This window comes from Balaenoptera ricei, chromosome 17, assembly GCF_028023285.1.
Source record: "Balaenoptera ricei isolate mBalRic1 chromosome 17, mBalRic1.hap2, whole genome shotgun sequence".
In the NCBI taxonomy this organism is placed as follows: Eukaryota; Metazoa; Chordata; class Mammalia; order Artiodactyla; family Balaenopteridae; genus Balaenoptera; species Balaenoptera ricei.
This window is the reverse complement of record NC_082655.1, coordinates 58825935-58852993: the sequence shown is the minus strand read 5'-3', so window position 1 is coordinate 58852993 and position 27059 is coordinate 58825935. Positions and strand designations below refer to the sequence as shown.

The window sequence follows — 27059 nt, the reverse complement described above, 5'->3', positions numbered from 1 at the left end:
TTTAATTACCCATTATAAGCTGATAATTACCAAATATATATCTCTAAATGCTTCCAGTCCAGACTACCTTCTAAGCACCTCCTGGAAGTCAGGCTTTTATCTTTCACCTGCACTATCGCAATAGCATCATAACTGATACCTCTGTATCTCCAATTTCATTCTCTGGTGTGTATGATGGTCTGAACATTTCTATCTAAAAGCAAGTCTAATATATCATTTCTTTACCTACAATCTTTTTCTTTTAAATTAATTAATTCATTTATTTTTGGCTGCATTGGGTCTTCATTGCTGCGCGCAGGCTTTCTCTAGTTGCGGTGAGCAAGGGCTACTCTTCGTTGTGGTGCGCGGCCTTCTCATTGCAGTGGCTTCTCTTGTTGTGGAGCACGGGCTCTAGGCACACGGGCTTCAGTAGTTGTGGCTTGCGGGCTCAGTAGTTGTGGCGCACGGGCTTAGTTACTCTGCGGCATGTGGGATCTTCCCGGACAAGGGCTCGAACCCATGTCTCCTGCATTGGCGGGCAGATTCTTAACCACTGCACCACCAGGGAAGTCCCTGACTACAATCTTTTAATGAGTCCCATTACTCACTTGCTTTCCATCATTTGGTCCCTTTACCTAGCCAATATCATCTCCTGTCACTCCCCAAACGTTATTAATTCCAAGATAATTTCACTTCCTTCATCCCACTGTGCTTTTATGTACCTGTGCTTTTTTTTTTTTTTAAGTTATTTATTTATTTATTTGTTTGTTTGTTTTTGGCTGTCTTGGGTCTTCGTTTCTGTGCGAGGGCTTTCTCTAGTCGCGACGAGTGGGGGCCACTCTTCATCGCGGTGCGTGGGCCTCTCACTGTCGCGGCCTCTCTTGTTGCGGAGCACAGGCTCCAGACGCGCAGGCTCAGTAGTTGTGGCTCATGGGCCTAGTTGCTCCGCGGCATGTGGGATCTTCCCAGACCAGGGCTGGAACCTGTGTCCCCTGCATTGGCAGGTGGATGCTCAACCACTGCGCCACCAGGGAAGCCCTACCTGTGCTTTTTAAAGTCTCTGTACTCTTCACTCCTCCTAGAGGATACCTTCTCACTTCTTTTTATGGTCAACTTCTACACTTCAGTTCCGGGGATTTTTCTCTGACCTTACCACGTTGGACTCATGACCCTCAATAAACGTTCATGAATTTCCATGAAAACTTCCTCTGAATACTTTAATGTTGAAGTTATTATTAATAAGAGCCTTCCAGGCTTCAGATTCAATAACTGCTTATTTAGAAAACATCTGAGTTAAGTAGCCCACTAACAGATCTTGTGACCTTCAGACGTGGTATATATCAGACTATTCTCATCACACTGGATACAGGATGCTGCTCGTCTGACACTCCCTGTAGGATCTTCTCAGGCATTTCCATATTACTCTTCCGCTACTGGACCCCGTACCGTTTCCTTACTCTCTGTTAGCCTAGCACAGTCATTCACATATGCTTAGGTACTTTATGTTCATCATACAACATTCCTATGAAGCAGGTGTAGTATTCCCACTTTACAGGGGAAAATGTCACCACCTATATGCAGATGACATGTGTAGTGCATGTGCGTGTGTGTATACATTATACTTGTTTATGATACATATATATCCTCTGTGCTCTAGCCATGAATATCCAAAAAAACCCTCAAAATCAAATTTCCAAAAAATGAATTCATAATTTTACCCCCAAACTTTGTTCTTCTGACATTAACTGCCTCAGGGAATGGTGGCCAAAGCCTAACAGTGATCCTCAACACTTTGCTCCTTTTTAATCCCTATATCCAATCCATCACCAACTCCTATAAATTATCCCTCCTAAATATCTCTCAAATGTGTCCAGTTCTCTCCACCTTTACCATGATCAGTCCAAGCTTTCATCATCTTTTAAAATTTTGCCCATGCCATGCAGCTTGTGGGATCTTAGTTCCTCAACCAGGGACTGAACCCATACCCCCTGCAGTGGAAGTGCAGTGTCCTAACCACTGGACTGCCGGGGAATTCCCTCATCATCTCTTATAATAGCCTCTATTTCCTCTGGTCCTATTCCTATACATATTCTACAGCCAAGATGATCTCAAAATCCAAACCTGATCATGCTGCCCTTTCCTCCCACCTCATTCAAAAGCCGTTCAGCAGCTTCTCATTGTTATCAAAAAGACAAACTTACAGCTGCTACACAATGGATCCCGCCCACTTCATCTCAAACCCACCTTGTCTCACATCCTGCTCCCCCCACCCCCTCAACTTCTCCAGCCACTCAGGCTTGCTTTCCAACCTTCAAACCTGTGATGGCCCATTCCTCTGCAGGCCTCGACACAGGCTGGAAAGCCATCTTTCTTCTCCATATCACTGAATTAACTCTTCATCAACCTGCAGGTAGCAGCTCAAGAGACACTTTCCCAGAGAAATCTGCTCCAATCACCCTCTGGAGTCGAGTCAAATTTTTCTATTATAAGCTCCAAAAGCACCATGTTCTTCCACTTCTTGCCCCCTCTCTTCTTTTTACTTTTTTTTTTTATGATTAGTTGATTGCCAACCTCCTCCATTCCATTAGACTGTAAGCTTCATGAGAGCAAGAACTGTGTCTATTCTTGTTCGCCATTTTACCTCCAGTACTGAGTATAGCACCTGGCACATAGTAAGTATTTGAAAAGTTGAGTAAATTAATTTGTTGGTTGATATTTACCCCACACTGAGCTAAGTGCTTTACATATATTATCTCATTACGTTTTTAAAACAGAGTTATGAGGTTACTACCATTCTATTATTAGCTCCATTTTACAAATGAGTAAAACAGGATCTAGAGATATTAGGTGATTTTCCCAAGTTTCACAATATGAACACTGAAGTCCTCGGCAGTAAAACTACATGTGTGACTGTTACCCATCATTTGTGGATATCTTTGTAGATGTAAACATATTAACTAAAGTACCATTATTGAGCGTATGAAAAGGAAGGAATCTCTGAATCACAAATTGATCATTTATGTCTCTTGAGCAAACCTGAAAATCCTGACATATTTAAGAGTCAACAACAGAATCCCGCGGTTGTTAGGTCAGGTTACTTAAACAGAAGAAAAAAGTAGGCTGTACCTGGATTGTACTTGTTCAATGAGCCTAATTGTTTCACTGACCAGTGAGGCATAATAACTTTGCACAGTACAACACTAACTATGACTAGCCTGGGAAACACATCTCAAAGCGGTGAAAAAACACATCAAGCCACAATTAATGACTTGATTCTCATCGCACCGACAGGAAAACAACTTACCTCACTTATGCTGACTGTCTTTATACATGCCCATGACACTACTGAGCCACTGTTAAGTAGCGCTACTACTTTGAGCAGTCTAGGCAAAGGTACTTAGGAATTTTTCCTTCTCCCCCCACACCATCTGGTCCACGCAGATGAGAATAGAGGTATGACAGCACGGCTATTCTTAATGGCTCTTGTTGCAAGAGCAATAACTCAAAGTTTGAGGCAAATTTTATGTTAGTTGATCACATATGTTTAGAAGAATTTCATCTTCATTTCTGGAAGTTGTGTTAAGGATTTTTAAAGTATCACACCATCTTTTATGAAATTATTGCCATTGTGACTGTGGAATTCTCAGTATACCTGAGAGGTGGGAGGCTGATAGGTATGGAGTCTTCAGGGTACTATACAGGATGTCGTTAGAAGTCTTATTAGCTTCTCAGGCAGGACTTCAAGAGGTGGCAATAACTAGATCTCAATAATACCACCTCAGATCTCCAACTCAGGTATGGGCATCCCCAAACTGGGCTTGATCGCTATATTTAAAATCTATGAGATTTTGGACACTACCTCAAACCAATCAAATTTAGAAGAGACTGCCAATTCACTGTTTTTCAATGGAACATTTATCTGGCAGGATAACCCACTTCATTTACTAAGGGAATTTCTTCCTAGTGGATGACTACATAGAAGGCCCAATTAAAGATCAGATTTTTGGATGAGTGACAATTAGGAATTAAATATTATTAAGAAGTATCCAATTTAGTCATTTCCTTGCTTAAAAATCTTTCATTCTCCCCATCGCTTTCAGGAAAAAATACAAACTCTTTATTGATCTTTCCCCCTCCTTTCTTTTCAAATCTCACTTCAAGCATTTTTATAGTCCACACACACTGAACTACTAAAAATTTCCTTACTTTTATGATAAATTTCCTTTTATTTTGGCCACATTCATATCTATATCTCAAAACCCTGCTCAAGGATCTATATTCCTTAGCAATTCAATTTTTCAAACATTCTATCCTCCATGTTTTCATAGCATTTTGTACATATCCCTATCAATACTTAACTGTTATAATTGTTAATTTGCATATTAATCTCCCTCACTGAAATGTGAGTTTCTTGGGGGTTGGGACAATCTTATTTATCTATTAAATTCTAGTGTTTGGCATGCAGTAGGGAAAAAAAAAAGACTTTAAAATGCTTGTTGCTATGTCCATTAAACTAGGTGGTAAATTGGCTGTCTCAATTCCTCAACAATTCCAGAATATTCTATTTTATAAAATATTCCCCTTTACATTCTGTTAGACCAGTGGTTCTCTCAGGGTTCTGAATTTTGTGAGTTAGTAAAAATTTTTTTTTAAATATTTTGGGGAGCAATAAAGAGCATTAAAAAAAGCTACCATCTGTTAACATCTTAGTTTCAAAATATATATCTTAAGCTTAAAACATCAGAAAGGATATAATTTCAGAATAATCAACAGTCTTAAAATGAACAAATTTAACTTTATGAAAAGTTCTGTAGATTGTATTTATTTTTCATTTCACCACCAACTGGTGAAAAATAGCATTTGGGAAATGCTGAAATAGATCAGTGTCCTCCCCAAAATAATTTTGAAAAATTAAGTACCCTTTTATGCATTCTTTTTTTTTTTTATTTTTATTTTTTATTTATTTTATTTATTTATTTTTGGCTGTGTTGGGTCTTCGCTGCTGCAGGCGGGCTTTCTCTAGTTGCGGCGAGTGGGGGCTGCTCTTTGTTGGGGTGTGTGGGCTTCTCATTGTGGTGGCTTCTCTTGTTGCGGAGCTCGGGTTCTAGGCGCACGGGCTTCAGTAGTTGTGGTGCGAGGGCTCAGTAGTTGTGGCACAAGGGCTTAGTTGCTCCGCAGCATGTGGGATCTTCCTGGACCAGGGCTCAAATCCATGTCCCCTGCATTGGCAGGCGGATACTTAACCACTGCACCACCAGGGAAGCCCCGCTTTTATGCATTCTTAAGGTAGCATCTGAGATATTTTCCTTGTAAGTTCAAATTGTTGTAATGAATGTCATTTCTGGCATGTTGTAAATATTGACACTAAAAACTAAAATTGTATCTTCTTAGAAAATCCAATCAATGGAATCTTTATACCAATCAATTTATTTGATACCCATAATCATTCACTTAAAAATATCCATACTGGGGACTTCCCTGGTGGCACAGTGGTTGAGAATCTGCCTGCCAATGCAGGGGACACGGGTTCCAGCCCTGGTCTGGGAAGATCCCACATGCCGCGGAGCAACTAGGCCCGTGAGCCACAACTACTGAGCCTGCGCATCTGGAGCCTGTGCTCCGCAACAAGAGAGGCCGCGACAGTGGGAGGCCCGCGCACTGCGATGAAGAGTGGCCCCCGCTTGCCGCAACTAGAGAAAGCCCTAGCGCAGAAACGAAGACCCAACACAGCCATAAATAAATAAATAAATAATTCCCATTTAAAAAAAAAATACATGAACAGATGGAAAATCTACATTATTCCTTTATTTCCATTCCACTTCCCCACAGAGTTTTATAATATTTATACTGAGGAGTCTATTATCAATTTAAATTTAATTTAAAAAATTTCTATGACCCTAAATGTTATAAAATATCCTGAAATGAGTTACCATTATAATTATTAGTGCACATTTGGTCAAAGGAACATAAATATATTGATATTAAATATGACAAACATTTATTGGAAATACATTCCTTAATTAGCTGAGTTTTTCAACTAATTAATGTGCCAAGAATTTGTTTTCTAGGGAATTCACTGGCGGTCCAGTGGTTAGCACTCGGTGCTTCCACTGCAGGGAGCACGGGTTTGATCCCTGGTCAGGGAAATAAGATCCCCACAAGCCGAGCAGTGCAGCCAAGAAAACATTGTTTTCTAGAGTGAAAATGTTCTTCTTTTTTTGAATACGTGCTGAGGACATTTGTTCACAAAAAATTATGGATGATGGGAATAGAAAGGGTTTTGTTTCAACTACATCACAAAATTCTTTACACTCCTTCCAAGATATGTGCAAAAAACCCCTAGTGATCTATCGTTGAAAATTATTTTTAATGATCAACTGACACTTCAATTAGGGCCTTCTTGAGTTTTGATGAAAGTAAAAGCTGGAATCTATTAGAGCTGCAAAAGCGTAGCTACCAAATAATTATGACATTTACTTTCTCAATTTGTCTCTGTGCTCTTTTTCCATCCTAGGGCAATGTAAAACAGGAATATCAGTGATGAGTGGACCGCTTGCCTCTTTTGGTGAAGTGGAAGAAAGGTGATTGTGAAAAGGGAGGTGGGAAAGGAAAACCAGCTTGAGAGGAACATTCTCCAGCAGTCCAGTTTTGGAAAACGAATGCGTACGGAAGTTGAAAGCCTGACAGCTTATTATCTTAAAAAACCATCTATGTGCTCACATATCCCTTGGAAATTCTGTGTATACCTCCAGGGCTAAGCATACCCCAGTATGAAGGGCACTGGACTAGACCTGAAAGTATTAAGTGTTTTCTTTGAAGCAGTTACATTCCAATCCTGGGATGTACCCTCAATCTTGAACACATGGGAGATACCCTAATCACAGCTTTGGGATGGTATGTTTCTTTTGTAAAGACCGATCTCATGATTGATATTGATTCTCTCAGCTTTAGTTTCAAAGTGTGGTATTTTCTGACCTTGACATGACCTTCAAATTCTGGGAGAAAGGAGTTACCCTATTCAGAATGTAAGCCTCCTATGAAGTTATTGCCTGAAGTTATGTAAAAAGTCCTGCTTTAGGGTATTTCTTCATGACACTGTACCATTACAGCCTGGCCATCTTTCTGTCTTCCGTGTTTTCTCACCTGGTCCTTCTGAAGGTAATTGGTTTGCATTTGCAAATTTATGAAAAAGGTGGGTTAGTGTGGACTCTGTGGCTACTGAACAGAGCCTAGTTAATCAGCCTAGCAGGAACATGAATCTGTGAATCAAACAGTATCTGTAAACTAAATATTTGGGATGGAACTCCTACAAAAGTCAGTAATCTATTAGTGGTTTTAATAATTCAGTTTTCAATAAAAATAAATATTGACCTCCTTCCCTACTCCATAGTTCTCATCCTTTGAAGCCTATATAAAAATTCATATTGTAAAAATAATCTGTTTTTGTGCAACTCATATATACAAAGGAGGCATTTTACTTTTTACTTCCTCTCTCTGAGAATAGACTGAACTAACTCATATTTGTGATTAACTAGAATATAGACACTGCAATCACAAAAGGGTTAGCTATCATTAAATTTAGAATTTAAAAGCATAACTTCAGGGGCTTCTCTGGTGGCACAGTGGTTAAGAATCCGCCTGCCAATGCAGGGGACACAGGTTCAAGCCCTGGCCTGGGAAGATCTCACATGCTGCGGAGCAACTAAGCCTGTGAGCCACAACTACTGAGCCTGCGCTCTACAGCCCGTGAGCCACAACTACTGAGCCCGTGTGCCACAACTACTGAGCCTGCGCTCTACAGCCCGTGCTCCACAACAAGAGAAGCCACCGCAATGAGAAGCCCGTGCATCGCAACGAACAGCAGCCGCCGCTCCCCACAACTAGAGAAAGCCCGCACACAGCAACGAAGACCCCATGCAGCCAAAAATTAAAAAAAATTTTTTTAAATGCATAACTTCACAGATAAAGCGGTTTTGTGTAAATTTTTAATGACCTAGTAGTTGAAATTGGAATTTTTATTCACTAGCTTTAATTTTAAAAAATTTCAAAACCTTTCTACAACTATGTATTTTATGGAAATGCCTTACATGGTATAACATGCAAATATTATCAACACTTAAAACCTACCATAACATATTTCTGTTCTACTAGTTTATTCAGTAAAAATCTGTTTTAGTCTTTTGTTGAAAACTCAAGGTTGTGTGTACCTAGTGCCTGCCAATCTGCACATTCATATATTGATTCATTTAACAAATCCTTCCTGATTGCATGCTATGTCATAGTCACTGTTTCTAGATGCTGGAAACACAATATTGAGCGAACCCAGAAATGGTCCTTGCTTGCATGGAGCTGTCAGTCTGTTGGCGGATTATGCAATAATCAATTGAAGACTGCAATTTTGGACTTCCCTGGCAGTCCAGTGGTTAAGACTCTGTACTCCCAATGCAGGGGGCACGGGTTTGATCCCTGGCTGGGGAACTAAGACACCGCAAGCCGCAGGGTGTGGCAAAAAAAAAAAAAAAAAAAAATATATATATATATATATATACATATATATATATATATATATATATATATATACAAAAATAAAAACTGCAATTTTGACAACATGTTTAAAAACTGCTGTTGCAACAAGTGCTGTGAAGGAGAGGAAAAAGTGCTGGGAGAATCTGCAACAGGATATTTGAATGTTGGGGAGTGTGGGTGGTCAGGGAAAGCTGCCCTGAGGAAGTGATGTAAGAATGAATGTGGGGGGACTTCCCTGGTGGCGCAGTGGTTTAAGAATCCACCTGCCAATGCAGGGGACACGGGTTCCAGCCCTGGTCCGGGAAAATCCCACATGCCACGGAGCAACTAAGTCCGTGTGCCACAACTACTGAGCCTGCGCTCTAGAGCCCGCAAGCCACAACTACTGAGCCCGCGTGTTGCAACTACTGAAGCCCGCGCGCCTAGAGCCCGTGCTCCGCAACGAGAAGCCACAGCAATAAGAAGCCCACACACTGCAACGAAGAGTAGCCCCCGCTCGCTGCAACTAGAGTAAGCCCACATGCAGCAACAAAGACCCAATGCAGCCAAAAAAATCAATCAATCAATAACTTTATAAAAAAAAAAAAAAGAATGAATGTGGGTTCATTAGAAGAAGGGAAGGAAGAGTGTTACAGACAGGGAACGGTGCAAAGGCCAGACAGGGATCAAAGCAAACCTGAAGGACAGAAGGAGGCTAGCTTCTGGAGGAGAGGGTTAGAGGAAGAAGGAGAGGCTGGAGAGGTGGAAGGCAGCCAGACTTGCTGGGCTCTGCAGGGCTTTAAGGTGTTTTGATACGTAGACCAACAGAAAATAATTAAAACTTTTGTAGGGTTTTAATGTGGGTGGGGTGATAAAATCAGATTGGCATTTTAAAAAGATTACTGGCTTCACAGTAAGAATGGATTAGAGGGCAGGGCTAGAATGTATGGTTTAGTGAGATAGATGCTACCCTGAACATATGCATGTAAACACAAGCTTTTGAAATATAAATCATGTTTTAAAGGGATTTAGAATTTTCTAAGAAAAGAATCACTGGTTTTTATCTTTTAAATCTTTGTGTTTATTTTTGGGGGGCAGGGCAAAGTTGGTTCACGATACATGGAGAAAAAGAAGAAAGGACAGTATTTTCCAGAAGCCCTGGGGAAAAACATATCATCAAAGTTAACTTTTTCCCCAAAACCGAAAACAGCTTTATTTTTTGTATTATATACTCAATATAAATTATAATATCAGTATAAGACAGTATGGAAAGTACATCCTTTTAAACTACTTTTTATGCTTGTACTCACATACAAACTTATATATACGCTCTTGGGAGCATGCCTTTTTCGTTCAGTAACGAATGTATGCCCAGTACTTAACAAAAGTAGGTGCTCAGTAGCTATTAATTGCATTAATTATTCCTGTTATATCTGTTAATATACATATTGCTTTTTTCACTCAGTAATAAGCCCTGGACTTACATAATACCACATCAACCTTTTTAATGGCTCAATAATTCATTATAGGCATGTGCCATAATGTATGTAAATAACCCCACACTGATGGAAGCTCAAAAGTTTTAGGCTTATAAACACATCCTTGTGATTCAATGAACATCCTTGCACAGACATTTTAATACTTTTCTAGGATAAATTCCTAGAACTGAAGGTGCTGGGTAAAAAGATATATACACATTTTATATTTTGATACCTATAGCCAAATAGCCTACAAGAAAAGTTGTTCCTATCCCCATTCTCAATTATATTCATTTTCCTATACCTCTGATGGGTTAAAAAATTTCATCTCCTGGTGTTTTTTGTTTTTTGTTTTTTTTAATAAATTTATTTATTTATTTATTTATTTTTGGCTGTGTTGGGTCTTCGTTTCTGTGCGAGGGCTTCCTCTAGTTGCGGCAAGCGGGGGCCATTCTTCATCGCGGTGCGCGGGCCTCTCACTATCGTGGCCTCTCTTGTTGCGGAGCACAGGCTCCAGATGCGCAGGCTCAGTAGTTGTGGCTCACGGGCTTAGTTGCTCCGCGGCATGTGGGATCTTCCCAGACCAGGGCTCGAACCCGTGTCCCCTGCATTGGCAGGCAGATTCTCAACCACTGCGCCACCAGGGAAGCCCTCTCCTGGTGTTTTTAATGCACATTTCTCTGATTATTGGCCAGGTCTGCACATCTTTTCATAAGTTTACTAGTCACTTGTATTTTCTCTTCTGTGATTTTCTAATACATGTCCTTTGCACATTTCTTTTTCTTCTACTAGATATGTGTTTATCTTATGGATTTATGAGAGCCCTTTGGATATTAGTGATATTAAGCCTCTTTCTGTCATATATATCCCTATTTCTTTTTCCTAGTTCACTCTAAGAAATCTTTATTACGTTTTTGGAAAACAAAAGTTTTATAATTTATATAGTCAGTTCTGACAATCTTTTCCTTTAAAGTTTCTGGACATTGTATTCCTCTTAGAACTAGGTCTTTCACTCCCCAGCATTATAAAAATACCTCCCTAATAACATTTTCTTTTGGTACTTTTTACACCTTTGAGAACATTTCTGGAGGGCAATCAGGTGATATTAATACAACTTTATAAAATGTTCATTCCCTTTGCCAGCAATTCCCCTTTTAGAATTTATCCTAAAGGAATAAGATACAAAGTTTTAGTTTCAAGGATACTCACTAAAGAGTTATTTATAATGGCAAAACCCCCCAAACTGTAAACAATGAAATGTTCCACAATGGAAGACTGGTTAAATCAATTATCGTATATCTATATCCATTAAAATACAAAAAATATTTAATCATATTAAAACATATTAAAAACTAAAAGCAAAAATATGCTAAGTCCAATTCATAAACACCAAAAAAATTTTTTGGCTAGGCACAAAAAAGAAGACTGTATTTGCACAATAGTGGTTAGTTCTGGGCACTGATGATCTTTTTTCTTTTTCTTTTCTTCTATGAGAGTATTTGAACAATAAAAATATTTAAAATTAAGTGTAGCCTACAATTATGCAGATACAACATTGTTAAGTGTATTATTTGTGTTTTAGTAGCTAAGGGTGCCTTAGACTAGAGAGCATTATCCTTGTCTTCAACTTGCAAAGGTAAATTTTGCCTCATCCAATAACTTTAAGCAAGTCAATTAACCTTTTCGTACTTGGGTATCCTCATCTGTTGAATGAAGATAATAATACCTGCCCAGATTTAACTCACAAGGAAGTTGTGTAAATTATGATTCACTGTAAGCAACACAGAAAATGGTGCTAATGTTATTTATATTCAACTCCATGATTATCATTGTTTTTGCTTAAGCCTCTTTATTGAGGTATGATTGACATAGGAAAAGCAGTACATATTTAATGTACACAATTTGATGAGTCTGGAGATAAGTATACACTTATGAAACCATTACCACTACCTATGCCATAAACGTATCCATCATCTCCCAAATAGACTACTGCCCAGTCTGTTTACTGATTTTTTTTGTGATAAGGACACTTAAGATCTATCCTCTTCCCAAAATTTTAAGTGTACGGTACAGTATGGTTAACTATAGGCACTATGCTATACAGTAGATCTCTAAGACTATTCATCTTGTATAACTGAAACTGTACCCTTTGACTGATACCTCTTATTTCCCTCTCCTCCCAGCCCTGGCAACCACCATTCCACCTTCTGCTTCTATGAGTTTGACTAGATTCCTCACATAGGTGGCATCATGTAGTATTTTTCCCTTTGTGTCTGGCTTATTTCACTTAGCATAATGTCCTCAAGGTCCATCCATGTTCTTGCAAATGGCAGGATTTCCTTCTTTTTAAGGGCTGAATAATATTCCATTGTGTATTATATGATTATTATTGCTTTTAATGTAAATGCAATGGAAACAGTAGGTCTATATCTTTGAAAAGAGTATTTTTAATTATCTAAGGGAAAGAAGAAGAAACAAAAGAAAAAAGTGGCCTACCAAAACAGATTGCAAGGAAAGATGATTATCCAATAAACATTTATTAATTGCCTACTTTGTGCTGGGGTGGTGCTGGGGAAGGGGAGAATAAGAGTGAATAATACAGAGTTTCTATTCTCAGGTACTTTATTCTGGTGGATGACTCATGTCAGTGCCACAGATGGAATCACAGACCATTGTCCCTAGAACCTAAAGAGGCAAAGCGCTGACAGAGGCGAAGTGCCTCTACCAAGGCAATAAAGGACAGTCAAGTTTGACTGTCAGAAATCAGCTGAACCAGGTCTAGGAGCTCAGCCTCATCACAGAGTTACAGTGGAAGAGTTATCAAGGTAACCTGCAGCAGTTCCACATAGCCTAAAGTGAAATTAGGGGACAAATTGGTTGGGGGTGCCCCATTCTGGAGGGGTTCCCCTGGTAAGCATAAGGGGGAATCCCCTTAAATATGGTAGAACCCCAACTGTAAATATAGGGGCTAGAGGGGAGAACAGATCCTGGCTTGCTGCTAGGAGGCTGGAAGGGGTGGGGGAATTCTTAAAAACTCCATTTACAGAACAGGAGATCCCCTTCTGTTAACTCAAAGTTCCCTTGTACAGGGTATTCTGAGCCATTTGTGGATTACTGTCCTCTTGAACTTTGTTTCTGATTCGATCTTCCTTCAGGGTTTAGAAGACACCTGAGTATATATTTATACATATAAAATGATAAAAATATAAATACATACACACACATACACCACACACTCCCACTGTTTGGCTGTTAGGTGGTCAGTGGCCCTAGAATTTAAGTCATTTATTTGTACCACTTGAATCTAGTGTTGTTCATTCCTCATCAGTGCACGTTTAAACATAATTCCAGACAGAAGATGATGTGAATTTTACAAAATATAAGGTAAGATATATGTCTGAGAAAAATACAGTTCGGACACAATTAACAACTTTATGGATTCAAGCATTTCTGGTGATTCTGGTGCTATTGGAATCAGCAAAAATAATAATATTAGCATAAACTTATATATTGCCTACTATGTACTAGGCATATAAGATGAAAAGAAGCAAAGATATGAATTTAACAGTATGGGAATGAAAATAATCTTTAAAGTTGAAATTAAAAAATTCTTAGGTACATTTTACTTCCCATCACCTTAACCCTAGATAAGCAATTAACTCCAGTAACTGTTCCCTCCTTTTATGGAGGAGGCAGTGGTGGTTAAAATTGAATAAATAATGTATATATATTTATTTGCAAAGTGCCTGGAATTTTAAAAAATGCATTAAGGACAAAGCACAGTATTATTATAACATTCTTCCATATATTACATGGAAGCACATAATACATACAGCCAAGCAGGCAGAATCCTCTCATTTCTCCAATGTACAAATTAGGTCACCATAGATTCCACTGTCCTAAACTTTCCAACTAAAACAAAGCAGGACAAAGTTTTTTAAAAACCCACGAACTGTACCAACCTGAGGACCTATATTGGAATTTCAAGCTGTTGATCACTGGTGGCCAGGTGACAATATGGACAGGTGGCAATATGATCATTACTGAAAAAAAACTCAAAGCCAAAACCTTTTTGTGGCAAGTTAGTACCATCATTCTTTACATTAAAATTACATTTCATCTATAAGGTAGAACTCATATTTTTTGTTTGATAAACAACACTGCTCATTTATACAGATACTAAAATTACAGTGAATCAAGTGAAAGCTGTTTTGACTAAATCTATATAATCAATAATATATGAGTCTGGCTGTGCATGCATGTGCTTAGTCCATTTAAAAATATTAAGACAAATGGTATTTTATAATAAATCTGTTTTTTTAAAAGTTAATCTTGAAAAACATAGCATATTCCATATTCCTCATGGTATATTCAAAGCTTTAAATATTATTTTAAAAGTAGAAATTTCTGAATCACAAGACTAGAGAACCTAAAAATTGTAACACATGCTCTTTATTAAACATACATAATTTTCATTAATATATAATGTAGAAGATTAAAACCTCTAACACAAGATAATCTACAACTGTAGAGTTTGTATTTTTTCCCCCATGCACATCCTGACATATATTAATGTAAGAAGTAACATATTTTTTTCCCACTCAATAATTATCTTGAACATATTTTATATTAGTTTGTGATTAAACCTTTAATATATATTTTTTAATTTTTAATTTACTGAGTTATTTTATTTTTAAGGTTACATACATTGTTTCATTTAGTCCTCTTATTATATTTCTTAAAAGAGTAAAAAGCTCCTCCATAGTTTGAGAATCTTTTTAACCTGAAATATGTTTGAATAAAAATAATTTAAGATTTCACACTTCTTGTTTTTTTTGCTTTTCCTTTCAGTTTTTCTTCTTGTGTTTTTACAAGTTTGTTTCACATTTCAAAATAGTAAAATGAATCTAAACACTTTAGATTTTGCTAAATTCAGCATATTAAAAAATTTTAAATAGGAGTATAAGGGCTCTAAGCTGGAAAATCTTCTGAAAAACTTGACTACGATTATTATTGTAAGAGTTTCATTTCCAGCTCCATCTGTTCTTCTAATCATTCTAAATTCCAAATGCAGTGTAAACAGTTAAAAAAAACAAGTCCTACAAATCAATTCTTGCCTTTACACACACGATCTTCGGAGTCGCACGCAGCGTCTGTATAAGCAGACTCCTCCCCACTCTTGGGGAAAACCCTGCCTAATATTTATAACGTTATGACATACTGTAATACTCACAAGGTGGTTGTAGAAGTATAAACACGACTGGAGTTATCTGATTGGCTGCTGGTGATGTAACACCCATGTCAATACTTCCCACTGAACGCACGTGTTCGACCTTTTATTTAAATTTCCATTTCATCACAGCAATAAGACACTCGGGGCGGTGCATTTTCTGTGAAATGATTATTGCCTTGGGCCTGAAGTGCTGCCTCGCACACACAATGCCTCAGACGAGGAGGTGTCCGTGGTTGCAACCTCCTCGCGTGAAAGGCACAGCCTGGTCCAGTCTTTGTGAAGGAACAAAATAAGTTCACTTCCTTGGGCACCGCCACCCACCCTCAGCAAATGACAAGGCTGGAGCGCAGCTCCCACCGCACAGTTATTTCCAAAGTCCCAGGTGAACTCGTGGCGAGAGAAGGAAAATGTGCTTCCCGGGCGCGGGTAGGTGCGTGCGGGTAGCGGGGAGGCGGCCAGACCCTGACACTCGCCAGCTGTTTGTCCTCCGCGGAGCCCGGCCCCGGCCGCACACGCCCGCCCCCTCCCCGAGACCCCCAGCCCGCCGCCCGGCCTTTTGTCCCCCGCTCCTCGGCCGACTTCCTTCCCCGCGGCCGCACCCCCGCCCCCAGGCCGGAGGCGCGGCCCGGCCCCTTTCCCGGTCCCCTGGCGCCCCCACCCCACCCCACCCCAGCCCAGCCCCAAGCCCAGCCCCCCTCCCCCAGCCCGGCCCCCACCCTTTCCCCCTCCAGCGGTTACTGCTACCCCGGTGCATTGTGGGCGCACGGTCCGTTGTTCATTTGCCATTCGACCTCCGCCGGGGCCTGGTCGGACGGAAACGCTCCGCCGGCTTTATTGTCGGTTCGTTATGTGGCGGAGCCCGGCAGTTTAACGTGCTTCTCGCCCTCAGCGCCTCGGAAGCCGGCAGCGGGTTGGGACTCCTCGGCGCGCCGGAGGAAGGATATCTGTTTGGAGGGTCGGTGTGTGCGCGCGGCTTTAAAGAGGGGGCAGCGGAGGGTCTCCCCGCACTCCGCCTCTCAACTTCGAAGGCCCCACGCGCCCCGGCTCGCTGCTCACCTCTCCGCCGCCCGCCCCCTTCTCCGCGCGGGACGCTGCCCGGAGCGCAGCGGGGCGGGGGTGGAGGATTAGGAGGCGGCCGGAGGCGGCGGCCCGGCGGGCGGCGGCGGCGGCGGCGGCGGCGGCAGCGGACGCGTGAGGCAGCCCCGGGGAGCGAGCGCGAGCCGGGCGGGAGGGCGAGGCCGAGCCCCGCGAGACCGGAACGCCCGGGGTGGGGGCGGGGGCGAAGCGGAGGGGGAGCGCGCGGGACGCGGCCCGAGGCCGGGCGCGAGCCGGGGCACCGGGCGGCGGCGGCGGCGGCGCGCGCCATGTCGTTCAGTGAAATGAACCGCAGGACGCTGGCGTTCCGAGGAGGCGGGTTGGTCACCGCCAGCGGCGGCGGCGGCGGCGGCTCCGCGAACAATAACGTTGGCGGGGAGGCCTCGGCTTGGCCCCAGCACCCCCAGCCAAGACAGCCCCAGCCGCCAGCGCCGCAGCAGCTCAATGGGCGGGGGGCCGACGAGGAAGTGGAATTGGAGGGCCTGGAGCCCCAAGACCTGGAGGCCTCTGCCGGGGTGGCCGCCGCCGCCGAGGAAACCAAGGAGTTGCTGCTCCCCCAAGACGCGGGCGGCCCCACCTCGCTGGGCGGCGGTGGCGCAGGGGGCCCCCTGCTAGCGGAAAGGAACCGTCGGACTCTGGCCTTCCGAGGCGGCGGCGGCGGCGGCGGTGGGGGGCTCGGCAACAATGGCAGTAGCCGCGGCCGCCCCGAGACCTCGGCGTGGCCCCTGAGGCATTTCAATGGGCGAGGGCCCGCGGCCGTGGAGCTGGAGCTGGACGCGCTGGAGGGGAAGGAGTTGATGCCGGACGGCGCGTCCCTGAGCGACAGCACCGAGGACGAAGAGGAGGGGGCGAGCCTGGGCGACGGCAGCGGGGCGGAAGGCGGCAGCTGCAGCAGCAGCAGGCGGTCGGGCGGCGATGGCGGGGACGAAGCGGAGGGCAGCGGAGTGGGAGCTGGCGAAGGGGAGACTGTCCAGCACTTCCCGCTCGCGCGGCCCAAGTCCCTAATGCAGAAGCTCCAGTGCTCCTTTCAGACCTCCTGGCTCAAAGATTTTCCCTGGCTGCGCTATTCCAAGGATACTGGCCTTATGTCTTGCGGCTGGTGCCAAAAGACCCCCGAGGACGGGATAAGCGGGGACCTGCCTCCAGTGGGGCACGACGAGCTTTCGCGAGGGACCCGCAACTACAAGAAAACCCTCCTTCTGAGGCACCACGTCTCTACCGAGCACAAACTCCACGAAGCCAACGCCCAGGTACGGTGTATTCTGTTTCTACTTCGGGGGAAAGGTTTATCAGCTGAAAACCCCGTTTTCCTGGGTGAAGACATCTTTCCTGTTGGGAGAGAGGTGTCGGGAGCTTACGCGTGGGGGGGTTAGAAAACCTGGGAACAAGTTTTCAAAAGTTACCGGGGGAGGGGGGGAGGGGGGGAATAACAATTTTCTAATCGTAACGCTGAATTTGTTTTAATTTTTTCGTGACGCAGATTTCTTTGCCCATCAGGTTGAATCAAAAGGAAAGTTTAATACGCGAGGTGGAAGGGTTTAACCCTGTAAGGTTGGCTTTGTGGGGTCAAAATGTTATTAGCTGTGGTTTTAGGAAAGCTGCTTTATGTTGGTAGTCTTTCAGCTTGCTGGTGGAAGTCAAATCTGGTAACTCTTTGAAGAATGAATTAAACAATTTCCTTAATCTTTGACGCTACCCCTTTTAGGAGAACATCCAACGGAGAAAAATATTTTTTATCATATCAGGATAATGTGAAATATGAGAGCAGTATGTAAATGTAGAGGAAGCTATTTGGATAAGACTCATTTTTCGTGGGTTATTTTACTAAATTCATCTCCGTTAAACTTGTTGAACTTTTCTTTCCAAAGGCATACTTTTGGTAAATTGTGGTAGTTTTTGTTTCCTTCTACCCAGATTTTTGTGCTGAGATTTTCTGTAACCCCCCTTTTCAAAAAGTTTCTTGTAAGTGCAGTTTACTTTAAACTTAGCATATTTGAAATGTTTAATGTAAAGTTACTTATACCAAGTAGTTGATTTGGACTGGTAGAGAATGTATTTACCAAACTCCTTAAAATCATAAGTTCTTAGTTATAAAACAAATAAAGTTATATTTTAGTTGTTCTTAGCTCTTGTTTTAATATTTCTAGTCTAAAAATAATAGTCTTACCATTTTGATAATCCTTTTTCAAGCCAAACAGATGTTGATAAGTGCTTCGAAGACTTTTAGACAACCTGTGGTGGTGGATGGAATTTATTCTTTTGTATTGCTAGCCATTGATTTTAGAAAGTCACCTTTCGGATATTAGTCCCTTTGTGTGTTTATTGGAATGATCTTGCTGTTCAGAACACTTATACTGGAGTTAATTAGGCACTATCCAATAACCCCGTAGCCCAGAAGTTTCTCAGAAGTTGAGGCTTTAACGTTAAAGCATAGGGTTGTTTTTCTCAGGGGGCAATGGCAACAGTTTTTGCACAAGTTTTAGTTGCCTAAGCCCTAGAAGGAAGGTCACTTAAAGATATAAGGCCCAGAAAGGTTAAGTAAATTGTCCCAAGTCTTACAGTTCTTGTGATAAATGAGACTGAAGTCTATAAGGAATGTTGCAATGGAAAAAAAAAAGTTTTGGAGTAAATCTAGGTTCAGATCTCAGCTTTCTGCAATTACTAGCTTTGTGAGCTTGGGCACTGGAGTGCCAAACTTGTCTTCTGTATGCCGAATACAGATGTCCCTTACTCTGGCAAGTAATTATTCTCTTCCCATTTTACAGAAGAGGAGTCTAGAGGCTTTAAAGAGTTATATATTGTTGAAGTTATTTAGTAGTATGATGGAGGTGGAAGGCTTGTGAAAATGAAAGTGTGCTTTTCTAAATGGTAAGTTGGTTATTTAGAAGCATTTAAAAAGACAATCAGAATGAATTTTCCTAATCCAGCGGACCAGTTACTCTTATCTTCTTCAGCGTAGTCTACGTGTAGGCAGATCTGAATGGGAGTACAAATTATAATTAGCTGCTTAGTGAACCTGAAATCAGAGGAAGGGGAATTAGTTGGATAACCTTATGATAGACTTAGTGTGGTGTATCCTTCTCCCCTAGGCATATGTCTGGATTAGGGAATTCATTCCTAGGTAAACCCTTTTCTAAACTTAATCCCTGCGTTATCCCTCCCTTACCCTTTGCCCCCTTAAACTCCCTTTTTACAGATATAATCTGTAGACCACCTTTTTTCTCTTAGGACATTATTTCATTAGACAGAGAATAATAAAGTTTAGTAGTCATCTTTGCCTAAGGCTATTTATTGGTTCCCTGGATTGGATTTTGGATGTTATTTCTGTTTTCATTCTAACTAACCTTAGTTTGGGGTGTTACCTTGTGATTGACCCCAGGTACCACCTATAGAATCCTTTTGTCTTGTTATTACATGAGTGTCAGGTTCAAGAACTGACTTATTTCTTCCTATGGGCAGAGTTAATCACTTTTTTTCCGTTGCCATGTAGCCTTTGATTACCTGTAGGAGGCAGTATAACACAATCTGTAAGAACATTCTTGACTTTAAAGAAGGGGGACCTGAGTCCTAATCCTCTTTCTTGGCAGGAAAATGAGTTAACTTCTAGTTTCCTCATGTGTGCAAAGTATATATGCCAGCATGTAATCACTCAGTAAATGATAACGGTTATTACCATCATTACTTATTTTCATTGTAGATAACTATAACAACGTTTTTTGGGGGGACTTGATACCTCATGTCTCAGTGTTACAAGTTTTCTCAGTTTGGAAGCCACTTTATCTCATGGAATCACTCTTGATTCTAGAGAGCAAACCAATTCTCTTCTTCATACTTTTAGAGACTTTGGCCATTCAATTCTTTGAAGATTGAGACTTTCTCATCATACAATCAATTTTTCTCACCTTCGTAAGAAATATCTTGCATTAGCTTTGTCCTGTCTTAAAAATGCTGAAATAAGAGTTCCTCTGGAGTTCCTCCGGCAAGAATTAAGTTTGAGGCTAGGGTGTAATTCACTCCCTTTATCTTCCCCTCCCTTTTTTTTTTTAAAACCCAGAAAACTAGCAAGATAAGTTTTATTATTATGAAAATAGTATATGCTCATTTTCAAAAATTGGAAAAGTATATAGAAGGATAAATAATAGCAGATGAGTCTCCCTCTTACCTAGTTCCCCCTCACCTCCCAATAACAGTTTTCTTCTATCTACTTCCAGTCTTTGCATATACATGCATCTGTGTGTTTATCCTCTCTTATTTAAATGTAATCAGGAGCACATGGAGGCCTGTTTGTTTTGAGAAGAGTTTGGCCAAATCTTAGTATGTGAATAAGGACCTGTGCCCCCTACATTGGAAGTGTGGAGTCCTAACCATTGAACCGCCAGGGAATTCCCTGTGGCACATTCTTAAAACCTTTGATATTCTTCTGTTATTTGGATGTTGGTTGTTAAGGATTGCTCATGTGAGAGTCCATAAATATGCTTTCAGAATCTGTTCTGGAGCCTTGTATTTCAGAAATACCCTTGTATTTATAAGGATGTAAGGGACAACATGTAGTTTCTATTTTGAGTAACAACTGCCTATATCTGAAGAGTCAGGTTCAGTGATTAGCTCATATAGGATTTGACCATTTGGCCCAGAGGACTTTAAAATTGCTTTAATAACAGTGATTACCACTGTATCTTGGTTCAGATCACTTTCTACCCAGTTGTGAAATTTTCGTAGCCTAAATCACACATTCTGTCAACTCTTTCCAGTTTAGTAAGCCTAAAACATGCACTCAAACGTGTTATTGTTACAAATTTAGTTAACCTTTCCAGAAAGTAAATATTTAATTCAGATCAGTGATCTAATTAAAATTACAAATTGGAATATGTTGGTGAGCAACAAAAGCAAAGGTGAGACAGATCTACCAGCCTTCTTTGCATTTGGCAAAAATAAGTTGTTTTGTTTTGTTTTAAAGATTTTGGAAGAAAGACTGAAAAAACCTTTCACTAGGAAGGAGAAATAGGTATTACAGATGACTACAGAGCCTATGGCCCATTAAGTAATCAGTTTGTATAATACTTACATAGATTCTAACAGTCATTCATTGTTTTTGATTTGGTAAAAGCTGGTTCCTTTCCCTTGTGGTTTTTACTATATGTTACAGTGTATCTAAGATTGGCTTGTTTCTCCCTCTTAAGTTTACATACACATATTAGGTAGATACAAGGCACTGAAGATAAACCTATATAAATAAGACATTTTTCTGCCCTCAAGAAACTTGTACTCTAGTCAGGAGAGACAGACATAAAATGATAGCTACCATGTTAGAAGTATATTCAAGTTACAGTTAAGACACTAAGAAAGTCATCAGTTCTATTTGTGAAGGTTGGGAGAAGCTTGTAGAATTGACTCCTAACTTAATTGTGTTAAGTGAGTAAGTGTTGAAGAGGGGAGGGCATTCCAGGCATTGCAGTTGGAAGCAGCTTGAGCATAGTGGAAATTGATGTCTTGATGTGTCTGAGAAGTAGATGATTTGGTTGTTGAGCAGGATGAAGAATCAAGTTTGAATGGGTAGACAGACTCCAGGTTATGGACGATCTTTTTATGTTGAAATGATTGTACTGACTTTTTATTCTGCTAACAATGGGCAAACTATTCAGCAGTTTTAAGCAGGGGAGAACCACGATGAAATATGTGTAAGTTGCTGTTTAGAAGCACCTGTGTAGTGTGTATGTGTGGGTTTTGAGGAGAGCTCATAATAAAGCATATTTTTGGCATCTGAAATTGGTTGGAAGTTGTAATCACCTGAAGGCTAATACCCCAGGCCTATAGATTTAGAATTTCTGGGGATAGTACTTAAATTGCAAGAAAAGATGCCATCACTCAAGGAGATCAGAGAAGTGATAGAAGATTGCAAAGGACATCTTCCTTTTTTTCTCTACTGACTGTTACATAATTTGTCAGTACTACTAGCAGGCATCTATTTGGCATCATGTTTGCTGTGGCCTTGTTTGTCCTCATTACTAGAAATTGAATTTGGGTTTGTAAGTGGACATTTGATGTTTTAAATCTTTCAGTATACTGTTCCAGTGGGTTGCTGCAACAAAAGTAGTAAAGATTTTTGGTTTTAATTCTTTTAGCTTACACTTTGATGTTTTTGTTGGAAATTGTTTTTTCTACTAATCCATTTATCAAAAGAGGACTATAATTCTGGGTAGGGAGGTAAATACTAATTACTTGATTTTTCTAGCCAAATAGCACTTTTTTTATTTATGGATTGACTACAGGTGAGCTCACTGCAGCTGAAGTTCTCTCTCCCATTGTACCCCTCAGAAGGGTGGGGAGACTGGGTAGTGTGGTCTTGGATTCTCTACAGGTTGGTGGCATTATCTAGCTCCCCCAGCTAGAATGCTGTGAAGACCCTATGATCTCTCTCCCCACCCCTACCTTGAAATCTAGTTAGTCACTCAAGTTTGGATTTTACTTTCCAAATTTTTTTCCAGGCTCTGCCTCTCTACCTCTCCCCCCATTGATATTCTCTCTCTTACCTAATTAAGGTCCTTGTTTCTTGGCAAGTGCAGTGTGTTGCACTATTAACAATAGATTCCCCTGGTCACAGTATCTCTAGTCTTCATCCCCTGATAATTATCCTCCACTTTGCTGCCACAGTCATCTCTATCTGCTAATTCAATCAGATCACTACTTCTAAAGCTCTGTAGGCACCTATAGCAATGGTTAATCTTGTGCAGGATTTGAATCTCTTGATAATCTGATGCAACTTATAGACACTTAGCTCCAAAAACATTCATAAGAGCATATTTGCATTTCTTGGACTTTTTTGGGATCACCTTGAAGTTCTTTCATAAATCTAGAATTGTGAGGATCCGTAGACCATCTTGGTTCTTTTTCTCACGCCATCTCATTTGCTTAGAGTGCTCATCCTACCATTCCACTCTTGCATCCTTTAAGGCTCAGCTCAGATCTTTCTTTCAAAAAGCATCTCCTCCCCCACCTCCAAAAAGAGTGGATTAGATACACTTCCTCTCTGCTCTCTGCTCTCATAACATGCTTGTTATACTCTTCAGTACCTTAAGAATCTTGCTCAGTAGTGATAACTTCAGGTTGGGAACTAATTCATTTTGGATCTACAGTGTACAACCTGTCTAAAGTAGGCATTCACTTAATGCTTATTAAATAAGTGAGTAAAGTCAGGATTTTTCAAGCTTTTAGCAGCTTTTTCTCTGAGTAAAATACTTACTATTTTTTGGCCTCTCTGGAAATAAATTTGAAGATAATAAGCTGTGAGGATTTTAACCAAATGTATACTTTTCTATATTTTCTTCATTTTGGAAAAGTTAGTTAAGGTGTCTTCCAGATCTAAAATTATAATTTTACATATGGGCGTCTTCACAAATAAAATAACAGAAGACTTTTCATATTTATAGATTCTCTGGTATAGCACATTTTCTGATTTTTGAAGTCTGACTGTCCATTTCCTTAAAATCTCCTTGTTTGGGCTTCCCTGGTGGCGCAGTGGTTGGGAGTCTGCCTGCCAATGCAGGGGACACGGGTTCGAGCCCTGGTCTGGGAGGATCCCACATGCCACCGAGCAACTAAGCCCGTGAGCCACAACTACTGAGCCTGCGCGTCTGGAGCCTGTGCTCCGCAACAAGAGAGGCTGCGATAGTGAGAGGCCCGCGCACCGCGATGAAGAGTGGCCCCCACTCGCCGCAACTAGAGAAAGCCCTCACACAGAAACGAAGACCCAACACAGCCAAAAATAAATAAATAAATAAATAAATAAATAAATTTATTAAAAAAAAAAAAAAAAGACTGAGTCTTAAAAAAAAAAAAAAAACTCCTTGTTTATCTAGTTTAGACTAATGTCTGGGCTAAGTCGTGTTTTCCTTTTCGGGAAAGGGAATAGAAAATTTTCCAACTAGTCTTTAAAAAGACTAGTTTTGGAAATATTTAAACCTTTTTATCAGTATATTTTTACTTATCAGTGATATCTCATGTTTATCAATATACTGAGAATGGACATAGAATGTTAAAGAAAGAACTAGAGAGACAGATGACTTCTTAGGGATCTATTAATTTTTGTCTTTAGTACTAGGAATTTATTTGGTTCAGCAAATAATATTGGCAGTTTATTTTAGTGCTTATTTTGCTCTGTTTTACCCATATCCTGAAATAATACTCCCGCTTGTTGAATACATATACTCTTGACTTGTAAACCCTTCATTGTGAAGAGCATGTTTAATAGGTGCTACAAAAACATGGCATAGTGCTCTGATGAGTACTGAAGGAGAAACAGCTAGTGTTGCTTGTAAAAACAGGTAACATTACTGTTCTTGCACAATAGTAATGAGAAAAAATAGTAGTTGAATAGCGTGCTTGGTTTTGTATAGTTTGTGTCAAAAATGGAAGGGGCAAATATTTTGGTGGATAGGCTTTTGTCTAAGTTATTTTTAAAAATTAGGACATTTGGTCTGATAATGGCAGAGAATTACAGAAATTAGGACTGGCCCAGAAAATTCAGAACACATTGACCATGGCCTAAAATAACTGCTGTGACGTAGCCACCTCCTTTTTAAAGTGTTTTGAATTGCTTAGTATATGAACTTCAGGCACTTCTTGACTTGTAAATGCTAATTCACTGCTTCCACAGACTCTTCATGATGTGCTGGTAAATTATGATCAGTGCTTAAAATTTTTGCTTCTTCCAAGTATTGATACTGTTACTACAATACCTGTTAGAACTTCGAACCGAATGAGCTTTGCTGGGCAGGTATGGCATGCATAGCAAAGCTTAGTTTTAGGCTTGCATGAAAAAAAAGATGCAGTTTGGAAATTTGCTGTAGTGAATAGAGAGCATAAGCAAATCAGTAAAAAATCTTTTAGTAAAAGTAAACAGTATGATACTTCTGTAGAAAATTATACTACAGCAGTAACTATTTTAGATATTTTTAGTATTGGTTTAGTTCTTTATATATTCATACAAGTCCTAAACATTTCCCATCCCCTTTGCTAAATAGTTTGAAACTTCACAACATACTGGTTTATGTACAAGATCTAAAAGTTAAAATGTCTTTTTTACCTCACTTCCTTTCCTCCAGCCCCTCAAAGCAAACATTTGGGACTTAATCATGAATTACTTGATTACTTTACTCCAACTGTGGCTGTTAGCAGTTTTTGCTTAGGATTGGGTGTTTCAGTAGGAGAATATAGCCAATTTAGAATATTTTGGTCTGACAGAGCAAGAATGTGGGGGTGGGGTTAGAGTATAAGTATGCAGTATAAGTATGCAGTATAAGTGTGCAGTATGAAAGTATGAAGTATTAAGTGTGCAGTATAAGTGTGCAGTATAAAAGTATGAAGTATAAGTATGTAGTATAAGTATGCAGTATAAAAGTATGAAGTATAAGTATGCAGTATAAAAGTATGTAGTGTAAGTATGCAGTATAAGTATGCAGTATAAAAGTATAAAGTATGCAGTATAAGTGTGCAGTATAAAAGTATAAACTATAGGGGCTTCCGTGGTGGCGCAGTGGTTGAGAATCTGCCTGCCAATGCAGGGGACACAGGTTCGAGCCCTGGTCCGGGAAGATCCCACATGCCGCGGAGCGACTGGGCCCGTGAGCCACAATTGCTGAGCCTGCACATCTGGAGCCTGTGCTCCGCAACAAGAGAGGCCGCGACAGTGAGAGGCCCGCGCACTGCGATGAAGAGTGGCCCCCGCTTGCCGCAACTGGAGAAAGCCCTCTCACAGGAACTAAGACCCAACACGGCCATAAATAAATAAATAAAATTAAAAAAAAAAAAGTATAAACTATAAGTATGCAGTATAAGTGTGCAGTATAAGTGTGCAGTATAAAAGTATGAAGTATAAGTATGCAGTGTAAGTATGAGGTATAAGTATGAGGTAAGAGTATGCAGTATGAGTATGCAGTATAAAAGTATGAAGTATGCAGTATATGCAGTATAAAAGTGTGAAGTATAAGTATGCAGTATAAGTATGCAGTGTAAGTATGCAGTATAAGTATGCAGTGTAAGTATGCAGTATAAAAGTATGAAGTATAAGTATGCAGTATAAGTATGCAGTGTAAGTATGTAGTATAAAAGTATGAAGTGTAAGTATGTAGTATAAAAATATGAAGTATAAGTATGCAGTATAAGTATGCAGTGTAAGTATGCAGTATAAAAGTATGAAGTATAAGTATGCAGTGTAAGTATGCAGTATAAAAGTATGAAGTATAAGTATGCAGTATAAGTATGCAGTATAAAAGTATGAAGTATAAGTATGCAGTATGAAAGTATGCAGTATAATATGCAGTATAAAAGTATGAAGTATAAGTATGCAGTATGAAAGTATGAAGTATAAGTATGTAGTGTAAGTATGAGGTATAAGTATGAAGTATAAGTAGGCAGTATGAGTAAGCAGTATAAGTATGCAGTATGAGTAAGCAGTATAAGTATGCAATATAAGTATGCAGTATAAAAATGAGGTATGAGGTATAAATATGAAGTATAAGTATGCAGTATGAGTATGCAGTATGAGTATGCAGTGTAAAAGTATGAAGTGTAAGTATGAGGTATAAGTATGAAGTATGAGTATGCAGTATAAGTATGCAGTAAGTATAAGTATGAAGTATCAGTATGCAGTTGAAGCGCTGGGAAGTGATAGGGATGCTGCCAAGGGTCAGTTGGAAATGCAAAGGAAATTCTCCACTTTCTGCGCTTCATTCTGTAGTGATCGTGTACTCCAGATTTGCAGGGTTTTCTGT

General features: G+C 40.4%; 1 protein-coding gene across 2 annotated transcripts in view; it reads left to right on the top strand.

Annotated features, from left to right (window-relative positions):
- The first annotated feature begins 15391 nt into the window (after positions 1-15391).
- The window catches only part of ZBTB10 (zinc finger and BTB domain containing 10), a 34630-nt gene continuing 22962 nt past the window's right edge, over positions 15392-27059 (top strand). The window contains exon 1 of one of the 2 annotated variants that reach the window (XM_059901929.1): positions 15392-15621. In XM_059901929.1, the coding sequence (XP_059757912.1) occupies positions 15526-15621 (96 nt within the window). In that variant the 5' untranslated portion in view covers positions 15392-15525. Of the gene's footprint in view, positions 15622-16511; positions 17541-27059 lie in introns of those variants that run through there. The other variant, XM_059901928.1, reaches the window with a different exon arrangement.